A 14,998-nucleotide genomic window follows, 5' to 3' on the forward strand; every position below is an offset into this window, starting at 1 on the left:
CGCCAACGACCCCCCGGCATGGATAATGATGCCGATTTATCACCGCTTCATACTACGTAATCCTGCCTTGGGAAGATGCCCAGTCTGTGCCTTGAAAAGAGGATGCTTTGGAATACCAGGTAGGAAATCGTCGTCACAAATCATCACGCTTACGTTTGCCTTGCAAAGCCAGTTTCGGAGGGTTTGTTATTTATTATTTCAGTTAATTAAATAACAATTTGGCAAATGCCTGCCCCCAATAGCCGACCTGGTTCCTTCGGTGCCAGGCCAGCTTGGTTGGGAGTAGAATGCCAGCTATGAGGAGGGACAATTTATAATCCGTTTCTTGGTAATAACGAGACCATAACTGAACCTCACAGCCTAAAGTTGTTCGCAGACTTAAAGGCACTGAGAGTACCAGGGGTTCTGCTGCTGGCAAGTGCCCTGAGAGCAGCACTGAGGGCCGTTCCAGCCCATGCCACCGCACTGGCCCCACATGGCAGAGCACTAGAGAGGAAACCGGGTCAGTAACGATGAAAGAGGAGAAGAAAAGGGAGAAGAGGGAGAAGAGGAACGGAAGAAGGAAGGGAAAAGAAAACTTACGCCGCCGGAAGGAGGAGGGTTGGTGGGAGGAGGGTTGGTAGGAGGAGGGTTGGTGGGAGGCGGGTTGGTGGGAGGCGGGCTGGTGGGGGGAGGGCTGGGGCCGGGGTTGGTGCCGCCAAACTGCGAGAAGAAGTCCCAAATCTCGCGGCCGACGAAGGACTGGTTGGGGTCGTGGCCGCCGGAGAAGGCAATCCAGGTAACGGGGTAATTGGGCTGGCAGCTGTACTCGGTCTTGATGGGACCCTGGCCCCAGCCGGGCTCGGGGGCGTTCTTCGGCTGGCAGCCGTTGTTCTGGAGGAAGCGGTCGCGGACCTGGCGGCCCATGGCGATGGGGAGGACGTCGTCGTTGGTTCCGTGGATACCGAGGAAGGCGATGGGCGAGGTTCCGCCGCTGCATCCGCTGATCTGCGCGCCAGCGATGGGGGCAATGGCACGGAAGACGTCTGGCAGTCGTGTTAGTCGCACAAAGGAATCTCAATCACAAAACATGAACGGAATGGGGCCTCGGGACATACTGGCACGGGCACAGCCGAGGGCATAAGACATGCCACCGCCGAAGCTGAAGCCGGTGGCAAAGATCTGCGAGTCGTTAATGCAGAGCTGGCTGCGGACCTGCTGGAGGATGGCGTCGATAAAGTTGACGTCGCGGCCGCCGTCGTTGGCCCAGCCGTTGTTGATGCCGTTGGGCGAGATGAAGATGGCGTTGTTGCCGGCGAGCTGCCTCAGACCATAGTAGTTGGGGTGGACGTCGTGCATGGAGCCGCTCAGCCAGTGGAGGCCGAAGATGAGCATGTGGCCCTTGTTGGGGTCATAGTTGTTGGGCAGCTGGAGGATGTACTCCCGGTTCATGCCGCCGACGTTGATCGACTTGACGCCGCTGCTGGGGGGGTTCTGGCCGCAACCAGCGGTGTTCTGACCGAACACGCCCTGGACGCCGGCGAGCAGGAGTGGCAAAAACGAAGTGACCTTCATTTTGGGCGACTTTTTTGGAAGAAAACAAGTCAACTCGATGGAGGCTGGGAGTTGATGGATCAGGGAAATTCGACAGACGATCAGGGGCTCCCGGCCCATTTATCTACGTGATCAACAACCTGCCTTTGCCCCAGTTTCCTTCATTAATGCCATCGAGTATGCTCCGGGGCCCCGTGTCCCATCGCCCGTCTCGTTTTCCTCTGGCCTTCCCCGATTGGAACGGTAGGTGTTTTGAAAACCCAACTGCCGTGCACCGTTAGGGTATTCGGAGTCCGGGCTCCGTTTACTCTTTGACATAGGCTAAAGTGCGGGACGAGCAACTGAAGAATCGAACATGATGGATTGGCTCGATTAAGGCATCGGCTCCTTCAATCGGCACTTGTTTCCTGTCTGGGGATTCTGGCATCGTTCAACCCGTCTGACTTGGTATAGCGCCACATGGGTTTTCATTGGTGTGGTTAATAGAGAGTTGTGAGTTGTGAAGAAAATGGCGGTATGCTGCATCCCGCGTACGACGTAGGCGTAGCCGCAGCGGTAGCTGTGGTGCGGTTGCATGCCATGCAACCCTATAAGAAGTCGTCTCCTCTCCCGCCCCCCGCGACTGCGCCCGGTTATTCAGTTTGTGTTCACGTGGAAAGTCATCCAGACCTCCAGACCAGACGAAGCACTGAGTTGTCCGTCTTGGAACCTGATGCTGTGGGAATAACTTCCCCGGTATTGGATGTTTACACTCCTCCTCCTCCGGGTCTATGCATCTGCGTAGCATCGAGAGCTTCCTTCTTCCATACCCTATATCACAATGCTTAAGGAACTCGGCATTTGGTCACGGTAAGACAGCCGAGTTAGGATGAACTACCTACGTTGTATACGCATGTAGGTTGATTAACTCGCTGACCTTAGTCTCTGGTACCACGGTTCTGGGTATCATGCAACTTTCAATATGCCTATGCAATGAATGTTGATGTCTCTCCTGGTTATCCCCTTCGGCAGTACCCATATTAGCCGCAGCGTGGGTTCGATCCTTCACTCGCCACGCATCATGCCGAGAGGAACGGAACTGTACGCGAAAAGTTGCCCAAGCTGGCTCGCCAAGGATCAAGACGCGGGAAATTGATTCTGTTATACCATCATGCCCTATAATTCGGCTCAGGGTCCACCTTTGTACACGCCCGCCCCCAGATTCGTGCCGCTCTTGACGTTCGTACACTCCGAAGAGCTGATAAATTCAGACGGCCGAGTACTGCATCTCATGCCATGTCGCAACGCCACCGTCCGGTTGATCTCAAGGCGGCTCGGCTTTCCCCCGCTTCCTGTGTCACTGAAATGGGCCCAATGACACCCGTCAGGGCCGAGTTGTCGAAAGACGTCGTAGAGGGCCAGATAACCAGACGCCCAGCTGGCTAAGTTGTTAGTCGGTAGTCCTCGGCACTCGGTGTTGGACAGGTCAGGTGACCTGAGGCGCGGAGAAGGCACCTGGACGAGCCTTATGGTGTACATTGTCTAGGTAACCTTGATTAATCAACATTGATGGCTAGGTACCGACCGGACCGTTCTATCTTTTTACCGAATGTTCCTTGATGTTCCATTGCTGTCCTGAACCAACGTACTTGTACCTATGTACATACATGTACATCCAGTCAACCCGGCCCTCTGGGATTTCGTCATAACCTTTACAACGTACACCATTCCATGCTCCCTACTCTACAATCCGACATGCCCTCGAGACCCGATGCACTGTACTACTATCCAGACATGGACAGCTCTAGAGCTCAGACCAAGGTCGAAGCTCGACAATATCTGGAACAAATCGCAGGAGCAAGCCATGGGGAACAAAGGAACGTCTGGCTGCGTTGGGGACATCTGGACAGAGCTCGCCCTCGCCCAAACTTGTCTTCAACTTGAAACCTCATCCCGAGGGAGATACTTTTATCCTATCGTACAAACGCCGCTCCATCATTTCTATACCAAAGTCACCAGCTCTTCGGCACTGGTAGGGTGAATGGCCACGCAGCTGTCAAAGTCGGCCTTGGTAGCGCCCATCTTGACGGCCACGCCAAAGCCCTGCAGCATCTCACCGCTGCCCAGGCCCATGATGTGCAGACCCACCACCTTCTCCTCGGGCCCCTGCACAATCAGCTTGTACGACGTCGGCGCCTTGTCGGCCGGGTCCATCATGGCGTAGTACATGGCGGTAAAGTTGGTCTTGTAGACCTTGATGTTCTCCTTGCCGTACTTCTCAATGGCCTGGGGCTCGGTGAGGCCGATGCTGCCGACCTCCGGGTGCGCGAAGACGACCGACGGGATGTTCTCGTAGCTGAGCTTCCGCGTCGAGAACTTGGGCGGGCCGTACAGCCGCTCGGCGAGGCGGCGGCCGGCGGCGATGGCGACGGGGGTGAGCTCGACGCGGCCCGTGACGTCGCCGAGCGCGTAAATGTTGGGCACGTTGGTGTTCTGGTAGTCGTCGGCGGCGATGAAGCCGTTGGCCGTCAGCTCGACGCCGGCCTTGTCGAGGCCGAGGCCCTGGATCGCCGGCGTGCGGCCGATGGCCCAGATGAGGTGGTCGACGCCCGAGACGGTCGACTCGGTGCCGTCGTTGGTGACGTATGTGAGGGTCAGCTTGCCGTCGGCGGGGTTGCGCTCGACGCGGCTGAGGTTGGAGCGGCGGTGCAGGTGGACGCCGAGCCGCTCGTACTCGTTGGTGACGCCCTCCTGGATCATGGGGTCGAAGTGGCGGAGGAACGTGTCGTAGCGGATGAAGAGGTGCGTCTCGGTGCCCAGGGCGTTGAACATGCCGGCAAACTCGACGGCGATGTAGCCGGCGCCGACGATGGCGACCTTGCCCGGCTTCTTGTCAATGTCGAAGAAGCCGTCGCTGTTGATGCCGAGCTCGGCGCCGGGGATGGCCGGCGGGGCGGTGGGGTTGCCGCCCGTGGCGATGAGGATCTTGTTGGCGCGGACGAGCGCCTTGGACCCGTCGTCCAGCGTGACCTCGACCTCGTTCTTGCTCTTCAGCGTGGCCCAGCCGTGCAGGTACTCGACCTTGTCCTTGTCCAGGTTACGTTCGTAGATGCCATTGAGGCGCTTAATGTAGGCGTCTCGCTTCAGCTTGAAGGTGTTCCAGTCGAAGGGGGCCGTCTCTTGGACGCTGAAGCCGTAGCTTTTCGCTTCGTGGATCGTTTCGGCGATGGCGGCGGCATTGAAGGTGACCTTTTTGGGGACGCAACTGGCAATGCCCGTATTAGCAGGAGTCGGGACAAGGGGCAAATGAACAAGTGGCAGAGAGAAAAGGAAAGGAGTATGGGAGACTCACCCAACGTTTACACAGGTTCCTCCTAGCCTCTTGGCCTCCACGATGAGGGCCTTGACGCCAAAGTGGGAGGCGGCCCTACGAGCGGCGCCGAGACCGCCGCTGCCACCACCGATGACGACAAACTCGGCCTCCTTAGTAATGGGAGCCATTGTGTGGCGCGAGGTGGAAAGGTGGCGCTGTACAAATGCGATGCGAAGAGGGGCTTGGGATGTTCCGGATGCTCGAGGTGCGTTCGTTGATACGCGAGCCACTGTCTGAAAGGCACGCATGGAGGGGGAAGGGAAGAGGGAAGAGGGGAGAAGAGGAGGGGAGGGAGAGGGAATAGAAGAGAAGAGGGGTTTGGTCGGTTACGTTATGGACAAGTCTATGGATCTGTAATGACAGTGCATTGGGTGCAGATGGTCTACACGTGTAGAGAAACGGAAAGAAGCTTGTAAGCAAGTCTGTCGACGGACGTTGACAAATCTAAACGGTGGATACAACGTATGGCGGACAGTTACTACCAGGTACCGAAAGCAGACACATACGTGCTTACTAAGGTACTTACAAGATGTCGAGTACGTACCTCGTACCACTTTGGAGCATCTCCGATGCTATTCCCGACCTGACATGACTTTGGTTGCCACTCGACTACTTTGCTACTCCTTGTTCTTATGGCGCCGTTAAGAGAATAATGCGAGAGCAGGGTATATTATAGCAAACGCTCCTAAATCTTATAAGTCCGTCAATCGTCGTAATAACCGTCGTACAGTCCATGCTCGGCCTGCGTGCTGACCCATTCCTCGTCCGCCAACCCCCTCCTCTGCCGCCGCCGCAGACCCTGGGCGTCCTTGTGCCAGTCGCACGCAAAGTCGCAGTGCGGCCTCTCGGCCTCGCCAAAGTACCGGCAAATCTGCGCGTGCCGGCACGACGACACGTCCTCGCAGTACAGCGCCAGCGCCTGCAGGCTCCGGAGCTGCGCGTCGCCGCCGGACGCCGTGCCCCCGCGCGCGCCCCTGCGCACCATGCTCTGCACCCGCTGGAGGTCCTCGCGGCTGTAGTACAGGAAGCAGTAGCTCGCGTTGCCGTCGCGCCCCGCCCGCCCGGCCTCCTGGTAGTACCCTTCGAACGACTTGGGCAGGCGCCAGTGCACCACGAACCGGACGTTCTCCTTGTCGATGCCCATGCCGAACGCCGTCGTCGCCACGATGACGTCGTAGCCCGGCTCGTTGGCCACCCACCGCGCCAGCGTCTGCTCCTTGGTCTCCTTGGACAGCTTGGCGTGGAACGGCCGCGCCCCGACGCCTTCCTGCGAGAGCTGGTGCGCCAGCGACTCGCACTCGTCCCGGGAGATGGTGTAGATGATGCCCGGGACGTTGTCGGGCCGCTCGCCCTGGAGCTCGAGCTCCGTCTTTCGGGGTTCCGTCGCCCGCCGCCCGTGGACGCCGCGGATCCACGCCAAAAAGTCGGAGAGCCGGCTGTCTTCCTGGTCCTTGGTGTACCGGATCTCGAGGTGCAGGTTGGGCCGGTGCGCCGTCATGACGAAACTCTCCAGTCGCTCGGGCGTCTTGGAGAGGCCGAGGGTGGATAGGATGTCGTCCCGGACCTGCGGGTTCGCCGTGGCCGTCAGGCACATGATGGGAACGTCTGGGAATGTCTCGCGGAACCATGATAGGCGCTTGAAGTCTTTGCGAAAGTCGTGGCCCCATTCCGAAATGCAGTGTGCCTCGTCAATGGCCACGCGGGCGAGCTCGCATTGCTCGTAGACCAATTTGAGCCGGTTGCGGAATCCGTCGAGAGAGCAGAGCTCGGGCGTGACGTAGAGTAACCTCGTGCGGGGATGGCCAGTGGCCAGGTCCTTGTTGATGGCATCCCTCTCATGTGGCAGGGTGTTGCTGTTGAGGGACCTGGCATCGATGCCGGAGGCTCGCAGCTGTTCCACTTGGTTCATCTAACGGTTGTTAGCGACCTTTTTTTCCTTTTTTTTTTTTTTTTCCCTTTCTTGCCTTGGCTGACTTACCATGAGACTGAGAAGGGGTGATACGACAATGGTGACTGTCCAGTTTAGGTCAGCGATCCCATCTGTCCCTGTGTTACACACACAAAGTATTCGAGCACTCACTGCCTCGGTCAATGCAGGCGGGAAGCTGAAAGCAAAGGCTCTTGCCAAAAGACGTTGCTGCTTGCACAAAGACATCCTTGCCATCGAGGGCAGCCGTAATAATCTCCCTCTGCTGTGGCCTTGACCCGACATGCTAATGTCAGGAGTTGGCACATATGACGGCGAACTTGATCAGGTTACTCACCTAAATTCACGCTTATTGAACTGGCGGCGTAGTGTGTAGTCGATGTCTATGAACGAGTTGCTTCTGCTGAGGGGCGGCATGGCGTCGGGCGTGGCGCGTCTCGACCAGTGCAGCCGTTGCTCCCCAGGGTCCCAGTCCGTTGACCGTTGCGTTGTCTTGTAGTCGCCTCCAGAGATCACCAAGGAAGGAACCACTATTCCTGCTATACTCCTGTCACTGTCACCTGTATATCGCAATGGCGGTCAAATCGCATCTAGCCGCAACGCGAGCATTCATTGTATGGCCGCCTTTCCCGATGTTCACTTGTACGAGGGTGGCCGTGATCCGCGTCCGGGCCATGGGAGACCCCTCGGGAGGTGATTGCTGCTGGCAATTGGTCCTGTATGTCGACAATTCTAAACGGGGAAACGTTGTAGCTGAGGAGCCTCGTCCATCTCGGAATGTTTCGACGTTCGTTGATTCGTTGTTTTCTTTTCTTTTTTGGCTTTTTTTTCGTGGTTGGTCCTCGAAAATAATAATAAACCCGGATAAACAGCCGACGGGAAGCGCTGCAACACGGGGACCATCCGAGCGCGTTTTGGTCCTTGTGGTTCCAGAAATTCTAGGCCATCGGTGCCTTCCATCACTTTCAGGGACAACAGTGGGTTGTACCAGGTCCATCACACAGTGCGCTGTAGTGATCGGTGTGTCATGTTGATTGATTGATTGATTGATAATATTTAACGTCTGGGAGATCTCTAAGAAGAGCAAAGGACGCCCTATATCGTACCCTAAGGTATCTATATACATAAACACCTTAATAAAGGTAAGTAGGGAAGTTCGAATAAGAGGGGTTATTCAGGTCTCGCGGGACGTCAAACATCCACCAAGAGTAATTTCAGGTTAGCCGAGCTAGGGCTAGGTGTGTTTCTGCAGCTAGATAGGTTCTGTCTCCTTAGTACAGCAAGCTAGTTTCTAAGAAGACTTGGCTATGTAGCTATGGTTGTAGTTCTTCTATTAGGCAGTGCGTAAACGGTCTGACTAATATATCCCTATTGCTAGGACCCCTATTCCGTGTAGGGGCTCCGGGTAGTCGTGGCGAATTAAAATTCGCGCACGGTTTTGAGGGGAGTAGGATTCGAACCTACGGCTTTACGCTGCCACCAGGCGTGTCTACCACCTACGCCATCCCCCCTCGGTGTGTCATGTACACCGCACAACTAGAACGTTACGGATAGATACAACATCCTCTTAGTATATAACCGATACTAATACCCATGTCGTAAGGATCGCGGTCCTGTGGTATCGTATCACCAACCTCGACTTCCTCTGCCTGTGATTAATTACTTACGGCCTAGAGATATAATTTGGGTTGGGAATTGCTCATCCGTGACGTCTTGGTACAGAAGAGCTTTGGTGGTTTGTACGAAGTATGCACCTGGGATAGATAGGTACATACAACGTACGTCTACGAAGTACAGGATTGCAGATCTGTGTCGGTGAGGTACCTTATGATTGGTTACTATGCTAGTCCCTGACTATCATCAGCCTCATATCTCCGCACACTACACGTAGATATGTACGAGAGTGGGAGTAAGTCAGAGCTCGAACAGAGAATTTCGCCAGACCATAGCCACAATATAGAGATATAAGTCGATTGACAAGTCTGACCTGTCATCGGGCTCTGAGCGCAAGGTACAAGAAGAGGATAGAACAGGAGGTGCACGGAGTATTCGTACGCAGCTTCTCTCCCATCTCGATACGCGTATCCAGCCCAGTACTTTAGCACTTACGAAGTACGAGTGCCGGTCTTCCGCCCCCCCCTGTTCGGTCTTCCGGGTCGACTCAAACTCTTCTAGGCTAGAATGATCCACTATATCCCCATAAGCCGAAATTAGCTGTATTTTCAAGGTTCTTCGATGTACACAAGCATGAACAGAGCGATACGCGTAAGGAACGTCGTAGGTGTAGGAGAGTGTGTTCGTGATAGAGTGTGTTCGTTTATCTTTTTTGTATTCGTAGGAATTCGGTTATAAGATATCTAAATCACGTGATTATATAACTAATACAGTCACGTGACTATAAAATTATATAATTAATCTCCTTACCGCGTTATATATACCGAAATCCGATACACGTAATAGGTCACGTGATTTATTACGTGATATTTTATTACGTGATACTTTATTACGTGATACTTTATTACGTGATACTTTATTACGTGATACTTTATTACGTAATACACACATTCAATTATGGGTCTACTGTAAATTTTTCATCTCCCCCTCCTCCTCCTCCTCGTCCACCTTCACCTTCAAACGCGTTACTCTACAGGCAGTAGCAGCTATTACGGCAGCAGCTATCACAGCAGCAGCTATCACACCAGCAGCTATCACACCAGCAGCTATCACACCAGCAGCTATCACACCAGCAGCTATCACACTAGCAGCTATCACAGCAGCAGCTATAGGCAGCTATAGCTACCTAGCCGTAGCAGCTGCCGCGTATACTGTATACCTGGTACAACGAACACACTTTGGGCATGGTGTTTTGGCGTGTTCTTCGTACTCTTTCCTTTGTGGATGTTTGTGTACTTCGAAATACCTCTAAAATACACCTAATTTCGGGTTATGCAGGGTAGTGGATCATTCTAGCCTGAAAGAGTTTGAGTCGACCCGGAAGACCGAACAAGGGGGGGCGGAAGACCGGCACTCACGAAGTACAAGGTACAGTACTAGTGCACATTAGAAACACACCCTTTACTGCATAAACACCTACTACTCTGCACTCTTATGGCTCAACGCGGGGCGTGTTGGTAGAATATCGTGGTGTTCAAACGACCAATAACCCGAAATATTCCATCCTATAGGTCCAGATATCCAATTTGGCCCACATTTGCATACGCTAATCCCGTGCCGCTAGTACCTCCCCCTAAACGCCCCTCGGCCATTCGCACTGAGGCCACGAGAAAGCGAGGAAGCGACGTCGCACTCGTGTTGGTTTCACACCTCTGACCTTCCCTCTGACCGTCCCCCCAGATATCCTCTCCTCGATGCATCGACGTTTCTAGACACGAGCAATTCCTTTCCGCTTCACACTCCGTCCAACGTTCCTTTTCCCGACAACAAAGTCAGCATCCCATGAAGATCCTGCGCATCCCGGAGTCACGCTCCGTTGCCACCTCGTCCTAGAGACAGGCTCGACGAAAACACGCGCTTCATCGATTCGCATTGGAACAAACGAAAGACTTCTGCCAGACGGACATTATCATCATTCAGGTACTCCGCGCCGCTTCGCCGCTTAATCGCATTCACGGCCTCCCGTTCCCTCGTCGACTGTCCTCGAACGCGGTCTTCTGCCGACTTTTTCCATCGAACATCATCCCCTTCGTCCTCCGTCTTTCTCCTTAATCTCTCTCATTTCTGGTGGATAGAGACAGCCGCCATGGAGAGGTTAGACCGGCTAGACCGGCTCAACGGCGGTCCGCACGCCAACAGTCGCGGCCTCCCCGATAATCCCGCCCAGGGCGTACGACGTCAGCTCCAAAGTCCCGTCGCCCTCCCCACCGTCAATGCCGAACCGCCTCCCCCGATCCCTCCGCTCCCCAGCCTTCGAAGTGCCCCTTCCAACGCCACTTTATCCGCCCATCAACCCTTGTCCTCGTCTCAGGTCATTGCCTCAGCTCGCGAAGCCATGAAGCGTGCGCTCGAGGAGACCGAGACCCAGGCAGCCGAAGCGAGTGCAGTCAGTACAGAGCTGAAACCAGGCGTTACGATCGACCTGAGTCGAAAAGGGATCCAGACCCTCCCGGAGGAGGTGGTCGATATCATCAAAAACGAATTGGAACGGTCCGTTACCTTTTGTCCCTATCCAATCACCCGGCGTCATCTCCCACTGACGGTGCTTCCTTAACCTTGCAGGCTTGCCTTGTCGCATAACCAAATCTCCTCGTTTCCGATGCGCTTCGCCGAGTGCACTTCTCTTCGATATCTCAATGTCAGGAACAACCAGTTCCGGGAGTTTCCGCTGGCCGTATGTCCCGACCGCCTCGTCCATCCCTCCATGCATTTTTTTTTCTTTTTGTCTAACGTCACCGGACCAGCTATGCGACTTGAAATCTCTCGAAATCCTCGACCTGAGCAAGAACAAGCTACGCGTTCTGCCCCCCGACATTGTGAGGCTCGCATCCCTGAAAGTCCTCTCCGTCCAGAAGAACAGGATCGAAGAGCTGCCGCTCGCCCTCGCCGATATGGTCTCGTTGCAGGTACTCAAGTTTGATGGAAACCCCCTCACCTTCCCGCCCCGCGAGGTGCTGCACGTCCAGGCCGGCACCCCGCCCAAAGACGTTGTTCTGAAGGAGAGCGAGACCGAAGTGGCCGTGACGGCTCAAGTCAAACGGTTCCTGAGACAAAAGGCCACCATGGCCGGTAAAGCGGAATCGGAGAGCGCCGACGAATCGAGCGAGACCATGGAAACCCCCCGCATGCCCCCCATCAAGCGCATGACAAGCGGTCGCTTTCCCATCAGGGTCAACGGCGCCGAAGTCCCCGACATCCGGTCCCCGGCCATTGGTCGAACCCCGTCCATGTCTTCTCGATCGCACTTCCGAGGCCTCTCCCAGCAGAGCGCGACCGGCCGACGTCCCGGCGTGATGCCTCTGACCATCGGCAACGTGAACGAGCGTGTACGGAGCAACTCGGAGACGCTTCTCCAGGCGACGCGCGGCGAGCGTTCTGAATCGCGAGCGCGCCGCATGGGCGCCGTCTCCCAAATGACGCCGCAACTCGGAACCCTGGACGAGACGCAGGCCAACGTCCGTTTCAGCCACTACCGCGGACTAAGCCACGGCTCCGCCATGACGGGGTCTCCCATAGACATGGTAAACATGACCTTCAAGAGCCCCGCCAGCCCCGCCGACCCCTATCCGCAGCGTCCGGTCTACGTGCGCCGTCTGTCGATTCTGCCCGAGAGGCGCCGCGAGTCCAAGGTGTTCAACCCCGTCCTCGAGGCCGCCAAGGGAATCCTCTATGCCGTCTTCCAGATCCACCCCATGGTTCAGATGCTGATGGGCCTCACCGGCGACGGCTCGGCCAAGCGATCGAGCCTCGAAATGATCTTCTACAACACCAACTCCCACGTGGAGGAGCTCGAACGAGAGATACAGAGGCACGATCCGTCCGTCGCCGGCGACCATGTCCCGGAGTCGGGTGGTCACGACCCGGGCCACAACACGGAGAATGTGAGGCGGGCCTGTCAGACCCTCGTGGGCGCCTACGTCCATATCTGCACGCTCCTTACGAACAACGTCGACTCGTTCATCGACAACGGCGAGCTGCGCTACATCCGAACCCTCCTGATGCTCATCTACAACAGCATCATGGAGATCAGGGCCACTCTCCTAGCCATGCCCCCGGGGGATGCTCAGACGTCAGGACCCGACCAGCAGCCGCCCGGCATCAACGACACCATCAGGCCCCGTCCTCGCAGCAATTACTACTCCTCCAACTCGGCCACACCGACGGCTGACATGATGAGGGGACCAACTCCGCGCGCGACAGGTCCTGGGTATCCCCACAAGTCGGGGAACCTGAGAGTGGCTACCGACGTACCCATACCGTATAGCCACCCCAGCAATGGCGCGAGTCGGGCCGTCACCTTAACGTCCGCCACGCCTCGGTCAGACGAGTCCTTTGCCTCGGGCGCAACGGGCCGAGACATGGTGTCCGATTTCACCGAAGACGACCGGTACTTCGAGAGGATATTCTTGGCTCTCCAGAGGTCCTTGGATCTGGTGATGCGGGTGCTGCCCTCGTTCCAGGGCCAACTGGTCAACGGGGCACGCATGGCTGCCGGGCAGCGCGCATCGGAAGACGAGCTCAACTGCTGGAAGGGGTTGATTGCCAAGTGTGGGAGGACGATCCACCAGGCCGAGCTCCTGAAGAACCGCATGTCTGTCATCAAGCTGAAGGAGCCCGGCATCATGAGCCAGTCGTCGTTCCGGGGCCGCATCAGGAACTTTTTCAACGCGTGGGCCGCCTTTGCCACGCAGATCAAGGGAGTCAGCTCGGATATTTTCCTGCCGTTGGATACCAGGGCACGACTCCGACCCATCCACCAGATCATGAAGGAGACGCGAGACATCATTCGCCAGTCGCCTTGGGGCTCGATCCTGCCGGCCCCGGGATGGCACTCGTCGAGCTCGAGCGCCACCAACGCCGCCGCCGCCACCGCCGCTTTTAGCCCGCACGGCGCGCAGCTCCACCCGCCCATGCAGATGCCCATGACGCCGCAGAGCGCGGCGCTGGGCCCCGCGGTGCAAGCCACTGTCCCGTCGACGCCTCAGAGCGCGTCCTTCGCGGCGGCTTTTTCCGGCAACGTTTTCGAGCGGGCGGATGCGTTGATCTCGATGGGTGGCATCTCCATGTCGCGGTCCAACACCATGGCCACGAACGGCGGCGGTGGAGGTAGCGGCGCGCCGAGTTTCACGTCTACGTCTAGTTTCTCCTCGGACGGGTTGATGACCCCGACGTCCGTGGTTAGTCCAAGCGGCGGCTTGGGGGTTGGTTCCAGCCACCATTCCCGTTCTCATGGCAGCAAGGTGGTCTTTTAGAAGATGGGGCCGGCTTCAACGCGGAGTGTCTTTCGCGTTATCTTCTGAGTCCCTTGGAAATGAGGACTGTTGTTGGGCGCTTTTATTCGGTGCATGCAACTTATGTCTTTGTTCTTGTTTATGTTCCAATCATTGTTTGATCTGTGGTTCTTTCCCATGCATACCCTTTGCTTATCTGCTTCTGCATATCCTCATACGTCTGTCGTTTATCATTTCTTCCTTTATCTTTCGCATAGCATGGGGCGCTGGTGAGTCTTCCATGGCGCAATATTGACTACAATCATTTCAGTGGGACAACCAGGGGCTTCTGGTTCTTTTGTCTCTTCGGCGTGTCGAACCGGTTGATTGCTTGGAGGGAAGAGTTGCTGTCTGGGATGATGGACGAGGGATGGGAGTACACTTGCGGAGGAATAGGGATGATGGGCTGTGGATTGATTATGCCATTCAACATTGCCCCCACGATGTCAACGTCGGTGTGACATGCAGAGGTGCGCCCATATGATCCCCCTGGAACCTGGTGGGCTTTCTCGTGGTATTAGACATATTTCACTGTATAGTAAGGGCGCTCTGGACCGTGTCATAATGTTTACTATTTACGTATCGACTGGGGTTGGGCTCGGGAACGGACTCGGAATTAGACCTACGGAGAGTATCCGCAAGAGGACATTTCCTGTTGTTTAATATTGGGAGATGTTGTACGTGTCGCTTGAAGTTTCTTGTTTAACGGGCGTGTGACGTTCGGGAGCCATCTGTTCCCGGGTCCGGGTTCCGACTCCGAAGTGGGTCGTCGGTCCGCATGGCCCCCGGCGGGAGTACCGTACGACGTACGTACACCAGAGTTGGGTGCTTATGATATTCACCACGAGTGTATCTACTTATTCCATTCTAGTGAAGACTAAGAAGAAATGTTGCAATTCTAGGGGTGGGATGTAATCTGGCCTAGCCGCCAACGAAGGTCATGCCGTCCATGGACCCCTGGGTCCCTGACAATGAAAGGGCTGAGGGTTCCAATATACCACCAGGTTCTGTGGATGAGGAAGCAACTCCAAGAACAGATGAGTGGTCAGACGGTAGCCTATGGGTTGTATTTTGGTGTTGGACTTCCAAGACTGCCATCTGATGGGAGAGAACAAGGAGAACATAGTGATACACTTCAGTCACTTCTGCTCAAACGGGCTCAACCTAGATGCACGAGCTGCAGCACGGCAGCAAACAGTCCGGAATAACAGGCAAGACACTGATACTTTGATGCACAAGCAC

At 55.8% G+C, this 14,998-nt stretch overlaps 5 protein-coding genes and 1 non-coding gene across 6 annotated transcripts; 1 reads left to right on the forward strand and 5 right to left on the reverse strand.

Annotated features, from left to right (window-relative positions):
• Nucleotides 1–85: 85 nt before the first annotated feature.
• ACRALDRAFT_1082309 (carbohydrate-binding module family 1 protein) lies at nucleotides 86–1,615 on the reverse strand. The gene is made up of 3 exons (XM_071019291.1): nucleotides 1,098–1,615; nucleotides 583–1,025; nucleotides 86–486 (listed from the first exon to the last, which is right to left on the reverse strand). The coding sequence occupies exons 1-3, from the start codon at nucleotides 1,552–1,554 to the stop codon at nucleotides 379–381; spliced, it is 1,008 nt and encodes a 335-aa protein (XP_070874496.1). The 5' UTR covers nucleotides 1,555–1,615; the 3' UTR covers nucleotides 86–378.
• A 1,898-nt stretch (nucleotides 1,616–3,513) lies between these two features.
• Nucleotides 3,514–5,013, reverse strand: ACRALDRAFT_2027219 (uncharacterized protein; the record flags this gene model as incomplete). The annotated part of the gene is made up of 2 exons (XM_071020446.1): nucleotides 3,514–4,777; nucleotides 4,865–5,013. 2 exons carry the CDS (start codon nucleotides 5,011–5,013, stop codon nucleotides 3,514–3,516), a joined length of 1,413 nt encoding a protein of 470 aa, XP_070874497.1.
• Nucleotides 5,014–5,536: 523 nt separating this feature from the next.
• On the reverse strand, nucleotides 5,537–6,887 carry ACRALDRAFT_1076910 (uncharacterized protein). The gene is made up of 2 exons (XM_071018560.1): nucleotides 6,864–6,887; nucleotides 5,537–6,794 (listed from the first exon to the last, which is right to left on the reverse strand). Exons 1-2 carry the CDS (start codon nucleotides 6,864–6,866, stop codon nucleotides 5,589–5,591), a joined length of 1,209 nt encoding a protein of 402 aa, XP_070874498.1. The 5' UTR covers nucleotides 6,867–6,887; the 3' UTR covers nucleotides 5,537–5,588.
• A 1,364-nt stretch (nucleotides 6,888–8,251) lies between these two features.
• ACRALDRAFT_t180 lies at nucleotides 8,252–8,323 on the reverse strand. The gene has a single exon. It is a non-coding gene; the product is annotated as a tRNA-Thr (tRNA).
• A 2,249-nt stretch (nucleotides 8,324–10,572) lies between these two features.
• ACRALDRAFT_2058911 (uncharacterized protein) lies at nucleotides 10,573–14,436 on the forward strand (the record flags this gene model as incomplete). The annotated part of the gene is made up of 3 exons (XM_071021857.1): nucleotides 10,573–10,976; nucleotides 11,049–11,160; nucleotides 11,231–14,436. The coding sequence occupies 3 exons, from the start codon at nucleotides 10,573–10,575 to the stop codon at nucleotides 13,736–13,738; spliced, it is 3,024 nt and encodes a 1,007-aa protein (XP_070874499.1). The 3' UTR covers nucleotides 13,739–14,436.
• Nucleotides 13,776–14,880, reverse strand: ACRALDRAFT_211301 (uncharacterized protein; the record flags this gene model as incomplete). Its single annotated transcript, XM_071023611.1, has 8 exons — nucleotides 13,776–13,804; nucleotides 13,839–13,879; nucleotides 13,903–14,012; nucleotides 14,037–14,260; nucleotides 14,344–14,408; nucleotides 14,475–14,584; nucleotides 14,690–14,781; nucleotides 14,808–14,880. 8 exons carry the CDS (start codon nucleotides 14,878–14,880, stop codon nucleotides 13,776–13,778), a joined length of 744 nt encoding a protein of 247 aa, XP_070874500.1.
• Nucleotides 14,881–14,998: the final 118 nt, after the last annotated feature.

This window comes from Sodiomyces alcalophilus (assembly GCF_042370955.1).
Source record: "Sodiomyces alcalophilus JCM 7366 unplaced genomic scaffold ACRALscaffold_4, whole genome shotgun sequence".
Taxonomy (NCBI): domain Eukaryota; kingdom Fungi; phylum Ascomycota; class Sordariomycetes; order Glomerellales; family Plectosphaerellaceae; genus Sodiomyces; species Sodiomyces alcalophilus.